This window comes from Rhinichthys klamathensis, unplaced genomic scaffold (assembly GCF_029890125.1).
Source record: "Rhinichthys klamathensis goyatoka isolate OS25496 unplaced genomic scaffold, OSU_Roscu_1.1 h1tg000006l_1, whole genome shotgun sequence".
NCBI classification, from domain to species: domain Eukaryota; kingdom Metazoa; phylum Chordata; class Actinopteri; order Cypriniformes; family Leuciscidae; genus Rhinichthys; species Rhinichthys klamathensis.
Genome location: NW_026606559.1, coordinates 8,346,914 through 8,365,256, shown reverse-complemented (window position 1 = coordinate 8,365,256; position 18,343 = coordinate 8,346,914). Strand labels below are relative to the sequence as shown.

Sequence of the window (18,343 nt, the reverse complement as noted above, 5' to 3'; positions counted from 1 at the left end):
ATGCCAGATGAATAACAAAGATTTTTTAACAAAGGCACTTTTAACAAATGCTTACTGAACCATTCAAATGGACATGCTTAGGATGATCAAGGTCAAACTGTGTCTTGCACTATTTATACTATATGAATATTCCAGCATCTGTGGCAAGCTCTTTATGTGTTTGTTTATTGATTTGCTTGTGCAATTGTATTGTAGATTCTATGGCGTCAGTTTCTGAAATATAAAGAAACCGAGCTGCCCGCCAGAGAGTCAGACAAGAGCCGCTCCAAACACCTCTACCAGTCCTTTGAGGTTTGTGCACAGGACTTCACAATTCATAATGCCACAGTCTTGGAGATTTAAACATGTAACATGAGATGTCAAAATAATTGTTAACACTTTGTTTCAATAGTCCACTTTACTCATTCTTACTGACTATAAGTAACTTTGCAACTCCATGTCAGCTAACTCTCATTAGAGTATTAGTAGACTGTCTATTAATATCTGCGAACACTTTATATTAATGCTCCCAACAGACATTCAACTGACTATGTTACTTTACAACTACATGTCAACGTATTCTACTAACCCGAACTCTAACCTAACAGTCAAGTAATACTCTGAGAGTTAGTTGACATGTAGTTGCAGAGTTACTTACAGTTAGTAGAATGTCTCATGTGAAAGTGTTTAATTTCTGTACATCGATATGTTACTTCTGTCCTAATATGATGTTCTGCAAATTTCCCACAGAGTGCGGTTCATGCTGGTCAGGTTAAGGTCCCTCCTGGTTATCACCCCATTGATGTTGAGAAGGAATGGGGGCGTCTTCATGTGGCCATCCTGGAGAGAGAGAGACTGCTCAGAATCGAGTTTGAGAGGTGAGGAACATGTCCGAAAACACAGACCTCTCACTCTGCTGTCTTAGTTTTGTTGTAGCTTTGTCTCGTGGTCATTGTGAATATGACCAAACACTAAAAATACAGTCCAAAAATGGACATACATCAGCCATTATAACACACAATGAAGGACGTTCTAGACTAATAAGAGCTGCATTAGAAAAATACACTTCTACCGGATCTCAATGTGGCCCCAAAACATATTTAGAGACTTTGAATACAAAATTGCACTTGATACAAAATATCAAATATAAAAAAGTGGCATTGGCAGACAGAGCTTCTGTCTTCACTCTTCTTCATCTTTTTTTGTTAAGTGACTTTTAATCAGCTTTTTTTGTTCATTACCTTAGCCATGAACATGTTCCACTTTGTTACAAACACTTTTCGTCTGTATTTTCATCACTATATTTATTGTTTATTCATTTAAAACTATCTTAAGCATATGACTGTGTATGTTTACACATTAATACCATAATGAATGACAGTGTGAACTTAAGGGTGTTTCCACATGCAAAGTGCTTAGCCAATCACAACAGAGATCATTTACATACTGACGTCTTAAAGGTACGGCAGTCAAAGAAATAAATTACAGCCATTTTGATGAAAGAAACCTTAAACTATTTGGCAAATCAATGGGGAATGGCGAACATAATTTATGTTTAGTTGTAACACTTTAAACAAAACCACTTTAAATTTTGGTTTGGCTTATAGATATTGTTATAATTTTATGACATTCTTGCAATTGAATCATTTAATCTTTCCAGTGAAGTGAAGCAGCATAGCAAGATTACTGATTTTTAATGTAAGTGAGAACGTAAAGGAATGTGGCGCTTTTGATCTGGAGTAAATGAGATTAAATGAAACCGTTATTAATATCAATCATCTAGAAGGAGAGGGAGTATCATCTAAAACAGGACACATCCCCTGTCACAAGACAATGTTGCTTCTTGCTGGACAAGAGTAATGTGCAGCACACAGATCCTTTATGGACTGGACTGGAATGGCTGACCAACAACTTTTTCCTGGCTGTGGTTTGCTGTGTCCGAGTCCCATGACAGGATTATAACAAGAAAAACATGTTTTTATGCATTTCGGAGAAAGTCTTACATGCTTTTGGATTGTAAAAAATGGCCTTTATGACTGACACATATCGGTTAGAGTATTTGCTTCGTCGCGGAAAACTGTGAGTTTCTTAATTACTTTTAACCAACTCACATCCAGGTTATTTTTAGTGGTTGGATGAACTAATTTCCTATCATATTATTCTCATTTGTATTTTAGTTTCAAAACGAATATTGTTTTTACAGACAGAATATGTTCTGACATGTCTATTTTTATGCATTGAAAATCCCATCTCTTAATTCTATTGAAAAAACGAACTCACTTCCAGTGGAACGTGTGACTATTCGCCATAACTATCAATTTAGAAAATTTAATTATTTTTATGCAAATTCTGATAATTTCCAGGTTAGAACGTCTCCAACAGATTGTCAGTAAAGTGCAGATGGAATCAGGCATGTGTGAGGAACAAATCAACCAGACTGAGTCTCTACTGCAGACGGTGAGAGCATAGATCTGTTGAATCTTCAAAAACGCTGTTATTATTCGGTCAAATGTGAAGTTGCTGTAAAGGCTGTGACTGTGCATGATAGTGTCTCTGTTGTCGCAGGATATTCGTCTCCTGAATGCGGGGAAACCAGCGAAGCACACAGTAGAGGTGGAGAGAGATCTGGACAAAGCCGATGGCATGATCCGTCTCCTCTTTAATGACGTTCAGCTTCTCAAAGATGGGCGCCACCTGCAGGCGGAGCAGATGTATCGCAGGTGAGGTCATCGGATGTTTCTTAGCACTACTGTAGTGGAAAACCTTCTTCCAGAAGCTTGAAGTCCATTAACCGGATTTGAAAGTGAATTCTTTCAAATCCGATTTGAAAATCAATCTACATATGTAAATATTACAAATTAGGGCCTGGTTTCAAAGACAGGGCTTAGATTAAGCCAGGATTAGGCCTAAGTTCAATTAAGACATTTAAGTGTCTTTTATAAGCATGCCTTAAAAAAAAACATGTGCATCTTGAGACACAGAGGCACTGACATATTTTAAGATATACCTGTTCAAGTTGCTTTCAGGTAAAACAGCGCAAACGTGCATTTTAGGGAATAGGCTTAAACCTTGTCTATGAAACCTGGGGCTTGTATAATCGGACTCACTGCTAAACCTCTTTAAAGGGATACTTCACCTCTGGAAAGATGAATGTGTATTTAAAATGGGTCATTTATGTAGAAGAAATGTGAAATAATTTTTGAATTTGGAGAAAAGCCAGAAAATGTATTTTTGGCTTATGTGGATGAAAGACAACAACTCCCAGAATGCACTTGCTTCGCTGCCCTAAGAGGCCACGCCTACCGGTATCAGAGCGCAGTAGTTAAACAACAAGTCTAGGCTACTAGTGAGTCTCCGTGATGAGTCTGCCCGAAAATGTGTTCCGAGATCGCCCAAAATGTCCAGGATTCAGCTTTTGCGTTCTACAGTCTCCATTCATCATGTTTACTGTGGCGAGCAGGACGAGTGAGGGCCGCGGGAGAACGGCGCGAGGCCGAGGGCGTGATTACCAATGAGCGACACCTGTGAGACGCACCGCTCTCGTATCTCTCACGGAGGAGCGGGAATTTTCTTAGCAATGTTAAAACGCACATCAACCGATCACTTGTTTAGCGTTCATGTAAACACTACATTCAGATTCACCAATCGGAATGAATCCAGTTAGATTGAACAGAACACAGAACAAGAGCCTGCTAGCTTAGCTTCCAAAAAAAGATGTCTGAGACTATGTGTCCATTCTGTGAGTGAGATCCCACCCTCTATGGGCGGGTTGAGAACATGCGGGACAGCCCCTACTACTGACTGTAGTCTTTAGCCTCTGGCCAAAAAAATCCTCCGATGACGCAAAATGACGAATTTTCCAGGATTTTTTCCAGACAAAAAATACATAAATCTCTCGTCTCAAGGGGATATGAGGGTGGAAAGCATGGTCATTCGAAAATACTACAGGTTTTCTACTAATACAAAGCTTAATGCTAAATCCTGAAAGTCAAGGAAAAAGAATGACTTGTGATTTTCTTTTCTCAGGGTCTACCGCTTACACGAGCGCTTGGTGAACTTGCGCAGTGACTACAATCTAAGGCTCAAGTCCAGCGTCAGTACTACTTCTCACGTCTCCATGACCCAAGTCTCCCAGAGGTCTACGCAACGCGTGCGACCCGAGCTGGATGAGGTCACTCTCCGCTACGCACAGGACCTGTTAGCCTGGGTGGAGGAGAACCAGCGCAGGATCGATTCCTCCGAGTGGGGCAATGATCTTCCGTCTGTGGAGTCTCAGCTGGGCAGCCACAGAGGTCTTCACCAAACCATCGAGGACTTCAAGGCTAAGATTGAGAGAGCTCGAGCAGATGAGGTGCTTGTTTTTTCAGGGTTTTTTTAACGAATTGTTCATTAACTCTATCCCTGCTAAGCATTTTTTATTATTATTGGCAGCCACCGCCAGCATTAAAAAAACTGTTAGAGCAAAAAGCTGAGAAAAATGCATTTTTGTCAAAGACTACATCCAGATCGGATGATCGATGATTAAGAACGGTGATCGAAACACAGATGGAGTAGATCGAGTCCATCAACACCCCCAAAGCTTCACAGTCCTTTAGCTCGTCCTGAGTCGACATTTCATTCAGTAACATTAGGCAGTTTTGATTTATATGCTGTTTAATGTGAAAAGGATAGCGTTATTTTACATATGCATCTGCTTACATATGCTATCGCTTGTTTCTGCTTCTTTTTCGCCTGTGTTTTGATCCTGAGGTTTTGTGTCATAGGGCCCCCTACCGTATAACAGTGAAAACACGGAAAGCCGGAAATATCTCTCAATGGTGGGGACAGAGTTAATAACAAATTATGCAACTATTGAAAGTATATATACTATATAGCTAATCTCAACTGCTTGATTGTTTGTATTGTCGCACAGCTCTCTATTATAAAGTTGGATACATAAGTCTAACTTTATCCGCATACATACTGTATAGTCGCATAGGGAGATATATACTATAGAGCAAATCTCAGCTGCTTGATTGTTTATATAATCATAAAATGTAAACTATATTATCGCACAGCTCTTTATAAAAAGTTGAATTATAAGTTTGTCCAACTGCATACACATCTGCATACACAAAGTATACTCATGAAGTCGTATCTTTTTAAAAAGGCTTTTAGAACTGATTGAGTGAACAGGATTTAATTTTGTTTGTGTGACTGTATGTAATTGCCTTTGTTGTATTATCTATGGTGGTAAGCACTTGTTTTTTAAATGTGCTATATAAATCAAATGTGTATTTTATTGTATTGTATTGTAAAGCAATATATACTAGCAAATCTGATCCACGTAATTGTTTATATCGTCTCAAAATGTAAACTATTTTATCACACAAAAATATATTAAAAGTTAAGTATATAAGTATATTCACATAAAGCGATACATAGCCTAGTTTATAGCAAATAATGGCTGTGCAATTATTTTTCACCCAGCTCTAATCTGCTAAATGCGGCTATAAGGCAGGAAGATATGAACATTAATATCATGATTTACTGTAAAGCCGCTTTGAAAAAATGCGTGTTGTAACTTGCAACTGGACTTGACTAAACAAATGTACAATTTTACATTTCATTTGACTTTAAAGAGCTGACGTCTCCACCTCTTTGTGTATTTCAGAACCAACTCTCGCCTGCTAGTAAAGGCACATACAGAGAATATCTGGGCAAACTGGATCTGCAGTACAACAAACTGCTGGTGAGTGTTCGAACTTAATGAAATTAAGTTAATTCGAAATTAAAAATCATTGAGCCGGTGCGCTTCCGTGTAACCATATACTGTATTTTTCTTCTCTCTAGAACTCCTCCAAGTCCCGTATGAGAAATCTTGACCATCTATATAACTTTGTCAGTGCCGCCACCAAGGAACTGATGTGGCTTAATGACAAAGAGGAAGAGGAGATCAATTACGACTGGAGTGAACACAACACCAACATGGGTGCAAAGAAAGAGAATTACTCAGTAAGTGTAGCCCAATAAAAGCATTTTATAAACCCGTTTATTTGTTTAAGATTAAGGGGATATTTTTGACTTTGATTGGTTGAGAAATGGGTTGTTCCAGGACTTGTAAATGGAGAATATTTTACAGTTTGAAGTGCTGCTTCATGGCTTTATTAATTCCCCAGGGACTCATGCGTGAACTGGAACTTAGGGAGAAGAAGGTCAATGACATCAAGGCCACTGGAGACAGACTCATTAAAGACGGCCATCCAGGCAAGAAGACTGTTGAGGTACGGCATGAACTACATTTCTTATCTTATTCATATTTCTAAAATGCTTCAAGTGTACCAAAGACGGTCCACAAAAGACGGTTCAAGGCATTTTCTAAGGAAGCTGATTTTCAGAAGGAAACTGTCTGACTCTGAGATTGCAAACAGTAACATAGTGTATTGGCAACACATTAGCCATTTGATAACATAGTCAAGCCAAAGGCCAATCATATCAATTACCATTATGTGTCCGACGTTGTAAAGAGAAACGCATTACCATTCTGATACATCGACTTGTAGACAAAGCTGTAAAATTCACTCTTCACTCTTTCTCTCTTAAACCAGTATGCAATTGTGCAGCGTAAAGTTGCGGCTGAGACTAATTTTAATATAATTCGCGTATACTAAATGAACCAAGGGTGTAGAGTTACATTTAAGCTATTTTAAGGCATGAAGAAATATGTCATTTTGATTATCAAAGATGAGTTTTAAGGCATACAATTTTTGACTGCAGAGGACTTTAATTTCTTTCAACAACAACAACAAAACGTACTGACCCCAAACATCTGGACGCTAGTGTGTAGTATGTTGTATTTGTTACATGTGTGTTGTGTTGGTGATCTTCAGGCCTTCACCGCAGGTCTGCAGACCCAGTGGAGCTGGATCCTTCAAGTGTGCTGTTGCATTGAAACTCATCTCAGAGAGAACACTGCATACTTTCAGGTACGGCATCATCAAATGCCCGCCCAATAAAATGTAACTATGTTCTTTACCACAGCAAATCTCTGTTGGTCAACCGTGTTTAAGCAGTATCCTCTTTCTCTACCTCTCTTGTCTGTTTTACCAATAGTTCTTTGCTGATGTAAGAGATGCTGAGGAGAGGATGAAGAAGATGCAGGAGACCATGAAGAAGAAGTACATGTGTGATCGCACCGTCACTTCCACTCGTTTGGAGGATTTACTCCAAGATGCTGTTGTGAGTTTTAGTAGATGGCTTATAGGGTAACACTTCAGATTAGGGAACACATACAGTATTCACGATTAACTATGAGTTTTCCCCTCAATAAATACCTAATTACTGCTAATTGATAGTAAGGTAGTTGTTAAGTTTAGGTATTGGGTATGGCTAAAGGGATAGTTCACTTTGAAATTAATTTTTGGTATGTTTTAGCTTACCTCAAGGGCATCCAAGATGTAGGTGTCTTTGTTTCCGCAGAAGTTTCAATTTTGATATTTTTAGGTCAAACCGTTCTTGTCTGTCAGTCATATAATGCAGGTCTATGGTCACCACCTCAAAGAGCACGCACAGAGAAGTCCAAATTAAACATGATTTAATGACTTGTAAATGTAAGTACACTTTGATGGCCTAAGACATGAAACGAACGGCTTGTGTGAGAAAACGAACAGTATTTATATCGTTTTTACCTCTTGTAAACACAGCCATGTCCAAGTGATCTGAGGGCGCGGGCGCTTCGGTCTGCGCAAGCGCCGGATGTGATCTCTCGCGCGTGTACGTCACTCATTGTTTACACAGAGATTTCGTAAGTGTTACCTTTCCATGTGAAGATCTAAACATATGTATATATACAGGAAATTGCAATGGAAGACGATTTCGATATATCAACAGACAACGTTGAACTTTTTTCGCAACCGCGCGAGAGATCACTTCAGTATCAGTTCGTTTTCTCACACAAACCGCTCGTTTCGTGTCTTAGGCCATCAATGTGTACTTACATTTACAAGTCATTAAATCATGTTTAATTTGGACTTCTCTGTGCGTGCTCTTTGAGGTGGTGACCATAGACCTGCATTATATGACTGACAGACAAGAACGGTTTGACCTAAAAATATCAAAATTGAAACTACTGTGGAAACAAAGACACCTACATCTTGGATGCCCTTGAGGTAAGCTAAAACATACCAAAAATTTATTTCAAAGTGAACTATCCCTTTAAGGGATGTAGAATATGGTCATGCAGAATAAGGCATTAATATGTGCTTTATAAGTATTAATAAACAGCCAATATGCTAGTAATATGCATGCTAATAAGCATCTAGTTAAAAGTGAATAGTGTTCCCTAATCTAATGCTGGTATTTGTTTTGCATGTGTAGTTATTGATAGTGATTGTTACTGCAAACATTTACTTAAGAGATGTTATCATGATTTATTTGCTTAAAAGTCATCTACGCAGACACATTCACTTGAATTGTCATCATTTGACAACATCAAGTAGTGTTTTATTTCACATGGGTAATACTTTACAATAAGTTCTCATTTGTTAACATTGCATTAACTCACATGAACTAACAATGAGCAATGGATTCTACAGCATTTATTAACCTTTGTTAATGAACTTGTTCATGTTAGTTCACAGTGCATTAACTAATGTTAACAGATTCAGCATTTGATCTTAATAGTGTATTAGTAAATGTTGAGATTAACACTAAGATTACTAAATCCTGTAGAAGTATTGTGAGTTCATGTTAACTAATGTAGTTAACTAATGATAACAAATGAAACCTTATTGTAAAGTGCTGCCAACATTTCTTATGACGGTATACAATGAAAGAAAGAAATCAAATTGAGAAGCTTTGAAGTAATAGAGTTTTCCCACAGGAGGAAAGAGAGCAGCTGAACGAGTTTAAGACTGACATCGCCGGCCTGAACAAGAGAGCCAAATCAGTGATCCAGCTGAAGCCACGGGACCCCACCACCTCCGTCAGAGGAAAACTGCCCATCCAGGCCGTGTGTGACTTCAAACAGATGGAGGTAGACACAGTCGCGTTCGCCCTAACACACACCCAGCCTGTGCTTTGTGCTGTATGCTTAAATCCCTGTGTCCTGTAACAGATCACGATGCACAAGGGCGACGAGTGCGCGCTCATCAATAACTCCCAGCCCTTCCAGTGGAAGATCCTGCACCGCTCGGGCAACGAAGCCGTCGTGCCGTCTGTCTGCTTCCTCGTGCCGCCCGTCAACAAGGACGCTGTCGATAGTGTCTCCAGGTGTGTTTACTTGCATGTCATGTGACCATTAACTGTCATCAGAGAACCATGAACTTGCGAATGTATCATTAAATGATCAAAAGTATTAACTTAAAATCTCAGAGAGATACACTACCAGTCAAAAGTTCTGGATCTGTAAGATTTTTAATGCTTTTAAAAGAAGTGTCTTCTGCTCACCAGGCCTGCATTTATTTGATTAAAAATACAACAAAAAACTGCAATATTGTTACATATTATGACAATTTAAAATAAATGTTTTCTATTTTAATGTATTTTAAAATGTAATTTATTCCTGTGATCAAAGCTGAATTTTCAGCATCATTACTCCAGTCTTCAGTGTCACATGATCCTTCAGAAATCACTCTAATATGAGGATTTGATGCTCAAAAAACATTCATTATTATTATCAATGTTAAAAACAGTTGTGCCGCTTCATATGTGGATTCTTTGATGAATAGAAAGTTCAAAAGAACAGCATTTATTTGAAATATAATCTTTTGTAACATTATAAATGTCTTTACTGTAACTTTTGATCAATTTAATTCATCCTTGATGAAAAGTATTGATTTCTTTCCCCCCCAAAAATAAAATAAAAATGATTACTGACCCCGAACTTTTGAACGGTGGTGTTTAATGTTACAAAAAGCTTTCTATATCAGATAAATGCTGTTCTTTTGAACTTTCTGTTCATCAAAGAATCCTGAAATAAAAATGTAAATAACTGTTTTCAACATTGATAATAATGAGAAATGTTTCTTGAGCAGCAAATCATCATATTAGAGTGATTTCTGAAGGATCATGTGACACAGAAACAAATTACACTTTACTATATATTCACATAGAAAACAGCTGTTTTAAATTGTAATAATATTTCACAATATTACTGTTTTTTTTGTTGTTGTATTTTTTATCAAATAAATGCAGCCCTGGTGAGCAGAAGAGACTTAAACATAAAAAATCTTACCGATCCAAAACGTTTGACTGGTAGTGTACTTTGAGTAAATATTTTGCGCCAAAGAGGTTCGGCTGTTAAAAAAAGCTTGGTAATCCTTGGTATCATATAAGGATGCATACATTTGATTCCTACTGTTCATCATATTGTGCGTGTTCCTCTGATGCCCTAAAAATGCTGTCTAGTTTGGCTGCTCACTAAATGTAGAACAGCTACTGTACATCTGTGAAGAATCAGTATGACAGTATGACCTAAAACATATTGACTAATGTTTGTGAGTGTTATGTTGATGTTTCTCACAGTCTGGAGTCTGGTCACCAGCAGACACTGGTTCTCTGGCAGAAACTACACGTTGACCTCAGGAGTCTGCTGTCCTGGCAATACCTGATGAAAGACATCCATCTCATCCGCTCATGGAACATCACTATGGTCTGTTCTCGGCTTTATTCGTGTCATTTAGTCACGTCTCGATGTCTGAGCCGCTAACTCAACAAATAAGGGATGATGAAATGTAGTTGTGAAACTTGAATGTACTTGTGTTTAATGTTAATGTACTGGCTGGATATTTCCCTCTAGCATATGTAAAAGAAAAAATGTGTGCTCACATCAGAATCTTATATCACGATATTAGTAATTTTATCACAATGTTGTAATTTTTGCTTTACGTAATTTAGTAAATTAACTGTAAAAACGATTTAAATTACACACCCATATTGAAAATGTGGGAAAAGTGTGAGTGTTTGCAGTTTATGTTTTTGAACAAAATGTTCAAGTATCATCAAGTTGTTCAACACAGACCTTATTTTACTCATAAATTGGAAAAAACTACCAGGAAACCAGTGGCAAATTAGTCTTGCAGGTTTTGATGCACTTGAACAAAATCACTTGTTTTTTAAACCACAAGGCTGAAAACCACATTCAAAACTTCTAACCTCAGTAACTTGATTTTTTTTTTTTATATAACTTGAGTTATATTTAGGAAACTAAACAAGGAGAATTGCTTTATTGAATAACAGGCCTTCGATGGCCCTCCTAAACAAATTAAAGAGAAGAGAAGAAGTCATTTGACTGTTTTAACATCTCAGAATAAGTTTGCTATAGATTGTCAATTTTAGACAAAAGACAAAATGAAGATTATTGTTATCCCGTCGTAGCAATAACCACGGGAAAGATGCAGATATAACCATTTTGAATTTAAAAGAAGCTAATGGTTTATATGTTTGTCCACTTATGTTTCAGTTCAAGACGATGAAGTCAGACGAGTACCAGCTGATTTTGAGGAACCTTCAGCTGCACTATCAGGACTTTCTCAAAGACAGCCAGGACTCAAAGATGTTCGATTCAAATGACAACATGCAGATCGAAAGGGACTATAAGGAGACCACGCAGCATTTCGACAAACTGCTCCGCACCCTGGAGAAAGGTACAGACTTCACCTCGCGATAAACATGAAGCCCCTGACAAAGCCCAATGTGCACCGCAAAACACTTTTGAAAAATCAGGCTGATGTTTTTTCACGGATGTTGAGTAACTGTTAAATTCACGTTACAGGAGCAGCTGTCAGAGCACAGGGTGAGTCTTGTGCTCCTGCTGACAGTCATGAGCAAAGTCCAGTTATCATGGATGAGCTGCTTTATTAATGAAAAACATGTTGTGTCAGCTTTTGTCATTGTTTCGTTCCTGTGTTGTAGCTAACTGCGCATCTCTACAGAGTGTGCATGTATTAAAAACTCAATACAGTAGCATGATACAGAGGAAAAACGTACACTGATCAAAAGATACATTTCTGACTCTGTGTTGTTCATATATTTGCAGTTTAGATTGACATTTAATAAGGGGAATCCAATGAAACATGTTGTATTTCCAACATGGAATCCTAAAGAATAAAGAAACAGAGGGACGGATTTACTAAAAGAGGGTGAGAGAGTGCAATCCTAAAAAAGTGGAAAGTTGTGCTCGTGATCTACTGACGACCCGCAAATGAAAGAACACAGATCCAGCCGGATCATTTCCATAATGACCAACACAATCTACCAAGAGCAGCTCAAATTAGCGTCTGGTTTAAGATGTGCTTTTCTTGGACGGCAAATAATGGCGCAAATACCAGTAAATTGACGAGCGCAAACCTTAGTAAATCACCTCGCAAGATTCATTTAAATACTCTCCTACTTTTGAAATGGAAACTCCTACAAATGCATGTGCATTAAGGTCAGCCGCAAAAATAACTGTCGACACCTTTTCAGTGGTAATTTTTCACTGTGTGTCTTTAGTAAATCCTGACAGTAGTTTTTATCGGCAAAAGAGGTTTTGCACTTGTTGACAGAGGCTATTTCACTTACTCCGCCCACATTGTATGATTGAGTCAGAGAAAATTGCAAAAGAATCCACCCTTTTTTCCATATATGCACCTATTTTTTACATATCAGCTCAGAGAGGCGTTTATTTTAAATAAAAATGAAGAAAATATTCGAAAAGTGGAAATAAAGTGCCTAACGGATATTTAATAGCGGGAATAAAGTGTTTATCTGTAGGGTTATAGGTAGGGCTATTGTCCTAAAATCGATACTGTTTTATAATACAATACATTGTGGTGCAAATAGTATCTGCCACTATTTGCACTAAGTATAAATAGCATCTAACAACTATTTACACTTAGTGCAAAAAAAAAATACTGCTATTTTCACTTAGTGTAAATAGCACCTATATATATTTGCACTTAGTGTAAATAGCATTTACCATAAAGAAATAAGGGTTACACTTTAGATTAGGATCCAATTTTCACTATTGACTAACTATTAATTGTAACTTTTGCCTCAATAAACTCATAATTACTGCTTATTAATAGTTAGTAAGGTAATTGTTAAGTTTAGGTATTTGGTGGGATTAAGGGATGTAGAATATGGTCATGCAGAATAAGGCATTAATATGTGCTTTATAAGTACTAATAAACAGCCAATATCCTAGTAATATGCATGCTAATAAGCTACTAGTTAATAGTGAGAATTGGATCCTAAACTAAAGTTGATAGTCTTGATAGTATATATATATATATATTTTTTTAAATTACACATTTACACAATTTACCCAAGTTTTTTGTACTTTTAAATTTGTGATGATTTAAATACAAAAATATTAATACAATAATATATTTTTTAATAATATATTTTACTGTCATAAGCTGTAATAGTGCCTGAAATAGGCTTAATCTTCTTCATGCATAGTATTATATATAGTTTCTTTTCTTCTGATTTTGGAATGCCGTTTGTACCACTAACACAGAAGGAATGTGTGTGACATGAATGTTGGCTGCAGTGCACAAATAAAGGGAGAAATGAACTGTTGTTTATTCAGAAAACAGTAATAACACATCTTTTATCTTCACAGGTGAGCAGGATGAATCCACAAGCAAGTCGTACATCACCCAAATCAAAAACCTGCGCTTGCAGATCGAAGATTGTGAGTCTCGCACAGTGGCTCGTATCCGCCAACCTGCGGGTAAAGATCCGCTCAAAGACTGCGTTCAGAAGACTGCAGAACAGAAGGTACGACAGTCTTATTTTATTCTTATTGTAATGCATCCAGATGTTTTGTAGCTCATTTATTATTATTTTAAACGACAAATCGTTTTTTCTCCTGAAAATTATCTTAAAGGTGCTCTACGTAACTTTTAGCGGCCTCTAGTGGTGATGTTTCAGATTGCAACCAAATTTTACAAGAGCGCTCGTGCTCGAACTCATATACAATACCGTCTATTACGCAAATATCTCGGCGAATACTTGATGGATTCGGCGAGCACCGAGCTCGTTGGGACCATCTAGTTGAGCTGAAAAGAACCATATAAGTTCCATAGTTTTTGGTGGTGTTTTCGCGGAGATATTAGCAGAAAACCATCGGGCGCGCTGCAAAATTGCGGACGCCGGTGACGTCACGATCTCAGAAGAAAATCGCTCGTATCTCTGGAACGCAAAGACCCAGAGAGCTCAAATTCGGGGGAGGAGGTCCCAGGGGAACCCTTGCCCGAACGCTAGAGTGGCGGGCCTCGGGGATGCCCCCTACCGGATCGCCGTTCGCTGGGACCCCCCGATTTCGAACGGCTATAACTCGGGGAGCCGGGCGAGTTGGACCTCGGGGGTGGGCTCGTTCGAAAGGCCCCGTCCAGCACTACGAACGATTAGAGTCTTGGGAATATTGATCAAAGATTGACTGAGATATAAGCCGAAAAACGTGCGCCTTTAACCGGACGTAACTCCCTGACCGTCTACAATAGACTGTATATAAGGAGAGAGGCTCGGGAGCGCGCATGCACGTCACATCCGTTGGATTTCGCGGTAAATCCGACCCGGAGACTTCACATAGAAATAGGAATACTGGCCTTCAGAGGTAATAGCAAAACTCGACAAGTGGATCATTTTAATGTGTGATTTACAACCCCTTCACACACAGGCAATAAAAAAAGGATTCATTTTAGTAGAAAAGTTACATAGAGCACCTTTAAAATAAAAAAATAAAATAAAAATGTAAATGCACTTGATATTGGTGTGAAATATGACTTGGACCATGTTCTTTGTCATATTTAACAAAGTGGTTCAGATCTTCTGAGAGTTTCTGTTTCTGGCTCAAACAGAAAGTGCATGTGGAGTTGGAAGGCATTAAGACAAACCTGGATAAAGTGTCCCAGAAAGCCGAGGAGGTCCTGGCGTCCCCGGAGCAGTCCAGCTCCCCCGTCCTGCGCTCAGAGCTGGACATCACCCTGCAGAAGATGGACCAAACCTACAACCTGTCCTCAGTGTACCTGCAGAAGTAAGGACCACTCTCACATACGTCGTTGCACAACATATCCATTGTTCAGAATACTAGTCTGAAGGATACTGCTTTTCATTCATGTTTTGTCTCCAATTAACTAGTGTGTACACTACCTGTCAAATATTTGAAAGAATTACGATTTTTCGAAAGAAGTCTCTTATGCAAAACCTGTTTTCAACATTGATGATACTAAGAAGATATTAGAATGATTTCTGAAGGATCATGTGACACTGAAGACTGTAGTAATTATGCTGAAAATTTTCAAAATATATATTACAGTATATTCAAATCAATCAAATAAAATGCAGCCTTGGAGAGCAGAAGAGAGTAATTATTATTTTAATCTTTTGACCGGTAGTGTATTATTATGTACTTATTTAATTAGGCATAAGATTAGATCAATGCATCTCTTTCCTTTGTAGACTTAAGACGATAGAAGTTGTGATCCGGAACACACAAGGGGCAGAAAATGTCGTGAAGATATATGAGAATCGCCTGCGCGAGGTTCACACGGTTCCTACTAACGTCCAGGAGGTGGAGAACTACTGTTCCGAGCTCAAGGTAACATGGGATGGGATATTTAGTGTTCAATGATTGACCCTTTGTTTTATATGACACTAGGTGAATCTTGTACTATTTATTTAGTATATACAGTGATGCAGATGAGCGGCGCTCTACCTTTTTGACTGCAAGACTCCTGTCAACTACTAAACTCAGAGGACTGACAATCCTAGTTTCCATTGATTCAATTTCAGGATTCCAAAAGTTTTAATGTTCTTCAAGGATCCCTCTTTTTTTTAATCAATCAATTTGCATGATGTTTCCAGTTGTTTGTGATTTACTGGATAAGTAAGAATAAGTTTTTACTATTTTCTACCCAAATATTTTAGAGCTTGGAATAACTACAGAATGTTTATTCATCGTGGAATTTAAATATTGTATTTATTTACATTTCTTAGCTTTAGAAATCACACTTTAAGATTAGTGTGAAAAATGAATTCTTTATATATCCCGATTTTACAGTTGTTGAGGGGGTGAATTAAAAATATTATAGAAGTATATCGATTTTGTTTTCTTATTTTAAATCTAGTAAGTCATTAAGTCCCTTTGGAAGTTTGCTGAGGCTACCGAGCGGGCCCCGAACCCTTGGTTTAGAACTGCTGATCTAGATATATGAATAGAAAAAAGTTTAATTGTGTAAAATAGGATCAGGATTTAGTTTAGTGGACCATAATGGTGAAATGTGGCATTTCTTTGGCACCTAACTGAATAGCAAAAATAATGCCTGTGTTCAAACAGGTTTCCCAATCTGCCATTGTTTGGGCAAACAGATGTGATCATGTGTTGGACTGATTCTCAAACCAACAGATTATGATTTGAAGAGCCACAGTGTTGCACTTTTTGGGGAAAATCAACTTTCAAATGACTTACTTAGAGATGACTCTGCAAATTAAACTGGAAACAAGAACATATTTTAACGAGGGAAAAAAAGAGTTATACACCCAAAAATGAAAATTCCCTTATCATTTACCCAGCCTCATGTCGTTACAAACCTGTATGATCTTGGAAAGTAAAAATTGTTGGTACCCAAATATTTCTTAGTGACTTCCATTATTTAGACCAAGAAATACATCGAAAGTCAATGGGAACCGAAACTGTTTGGTTACCAACATTCTTCAAAATACAGGATTGGAAAGACAAGATGGTGATTCAATATGACAGCATTTTCATTTTTGGGTGGATTATTGTTTGAGTCTAGCCTGGGAAAACCCAGACAACTTCTGGAAAATTTAGATTTGCTCTGAAAGTTAGTCTGGCAAAGAGCTCATTCAAGCCCATTTCCAATCCGTCGAAATCAAGGCACCAATCAGAAACGTTGGGGCGGGCTTTACACGATGACGACAACGCTGGGATTTTGAAGCAGATTTTGTAGCCTACATTACAAAGATGGATGCCGCCGTCGAACATCACTCGTTCCAATCAGCTATCGCGTCTGTTTTACGCGATTTGAACTTTTCCTTTTTGTTAAAAACCGAGCAAAGAACAACACTCGGAGATGTTTCTCCACCGCTCTGCATACGTCATCTCCTTCATCGCTCTGATTGGGTTTAGGTCTATCCGCGACGTCCGTTGGTGACGCCCCTCTGGAAATGATTTGTCTATGACGCTTTGCCAGACCATAACTCAGTTACAACTGAGAATGGTCTGGTTTTAACCAGGCTAGTTTGAGTCAAGACTTTTTACCAAATGTTGGGATTTAATTGGTTATTTTCATGAAAAAGCTTATATACTGTATGTACAATGTAGTTACGTTAATTTTATTTTGGGATTAAGTCAACTTGTTCTTGTATGTTCAGAAAATGCGTGTGGAGGCAGAAACCCAGCGGCCCGTGTTTGATGATATGGAGGGTGAGCTGGCCAAGGCCACATCGGTCAGCCAGAACATGTCTCGGATTCACACCGAACGGGACGCTGAGCTGGACCACTACAGACAGCTCCTGGGCAGCCTTCAGGACCGCTGGCGCGCCGTCTTCGCCCAGATCGACCTGCGGCATCGCGAGCTGGAACAGCTCGGCCGGCAGCAGGGCTACTACAGGGAGAGCTACGACTGGCTCATCCGCTGGATCGCAGACGCCAAACAGCGGCAGGAGAAGATCCAGGCCGTGCCGATTACTGACAGCAAGACACTAAAAGAGCAACTGGCACAGGAGAAGGTACTGAATGACACAAGCTTTCTGTAAAGGGCCTTTCAAGCTGCTCTTTAAACCTCGAGTAACAGCCAGATTTAACACTGGGTTAAGCAATGCTTCACACTCGTTTGAGTTTTATAGTGGGTTATCACAGTTTGTGGTATACAGTATTAAAAAAAGGCACAATATGTACGATTTTGGGATTAAAATATCCAAAAACCACTAGAACAGCGGTATATATTTTGCTGACTTGTGTACTTGCATTATCCCAAATGTTCAAATGTTTAAATCCAGAGAAATCCGCTATTTTAATCAGCGTAACGTCCCGTGTCATTGCACCGCCTGTCAATGACGTCATATCCACGTTACCCTCGATTTCTGGTCTTACTTCCGTAGAAACCGTGGAAACCTCAAAGACACTTTAATATATTATGTGTTTTATTAGACAGGTAAGCGACTGTTTTAGATGCATTTATCGACAGAAAACTGATCATTGCTATATAGCTCAACACTGTAAGTCTTATTGTTTGAACCTCTTGTTTTCTCTATTTACCGCGAGTAACATGTTTGTACCCAAAAACTAAATCAGACAACACTATTTTGTAACTTACATATCATAATCAGAAAGAGCTTTATTTGTAGTTACAGTAATGCGGCATTTTCTCCACCA

At 38.4% G+C, this 18,343-nt stretch overlaps 1 protein-coding gene across 8 annotated transcripts in view; it reads left to right on the top strand.

Moving 5' to 3' along the window:
- Window positions 1–18,343, top strand: part of plecb (plectin b) — a 176,897-nt gene that overhangs the window by 141,612 nt on the left and 16,942 nt on the right. For 5 of the 8 annotated variants that reach the window (XM_056258050.1, XM_056258071.1, XM_056258041.1 and 2 more), the window contains 18 exons: window positions 196–291; window positions 730–857; window positions 2,343–2,436; window positions 2,545–2,699; window positions 4,006–4,330; window positions 5,633–5,710; window positions 5,812–5,973; window positions 6,138–6,242; window positions 6,849–6,944; window positions 7,072–7,197; window positions 8,840–8,992; window positions 9,074–9,228; window positions 10,483–10,609; window positions 11,420–11,603; window positions 13,565–13,722; window positions 14,805–14,980; window positions 15,406–15,544; window positions 17,341–17,697. In XM_056258050.1, the coding sequence (XP_056114025.1) occupies window positions 196–291; window positions 730–857; window positions 2,343–2,436; window positions 2,545–2,699; window positions 4,006–4,330; window positions 5,633–5,710; window positions 5,812–5,973; window positions 6,138–6,242; window positions 6,849–6,944; window positions 7,072–7,197; window positions 8,840–8,992; window positions 9,074–9,228; window positions 10,483–10,609; window positions 11,420–11,603; window positions 13,565–13,722; window positions 14,805–14,980; window positions 15,406–15,544; window positions 17,341–17,697 (2,814 nt within the window). Of the gene's footprint in view, window positions 1–195; window positions 292–729; window positions 858–2,342; window positions 2,437–2,544; window positions 2,700–4,005; window positions 4,331–5,632; window positions 5,711–5,811; window positions 5,974–6,137; window positions 6,243–6,848; window positions 6,945–7,071; window positions 7,198–8,839; window positions 8,993–9,073; window positions 9,229–10,482; window positions 10,610–11,419; window positions 11,604–11,731; window positions 11,753–13,564; window positions 13,723–14,804; window positions 14,981–15,405; window positions 15,545–17,340; window positions 17,698–18,343 lie in introns of all 8 variants that reach the window. The other 3 variants (XM_056258033.1, XM_056258017.1, XM_056258055.1) reach the window with 1 other exon arrangement.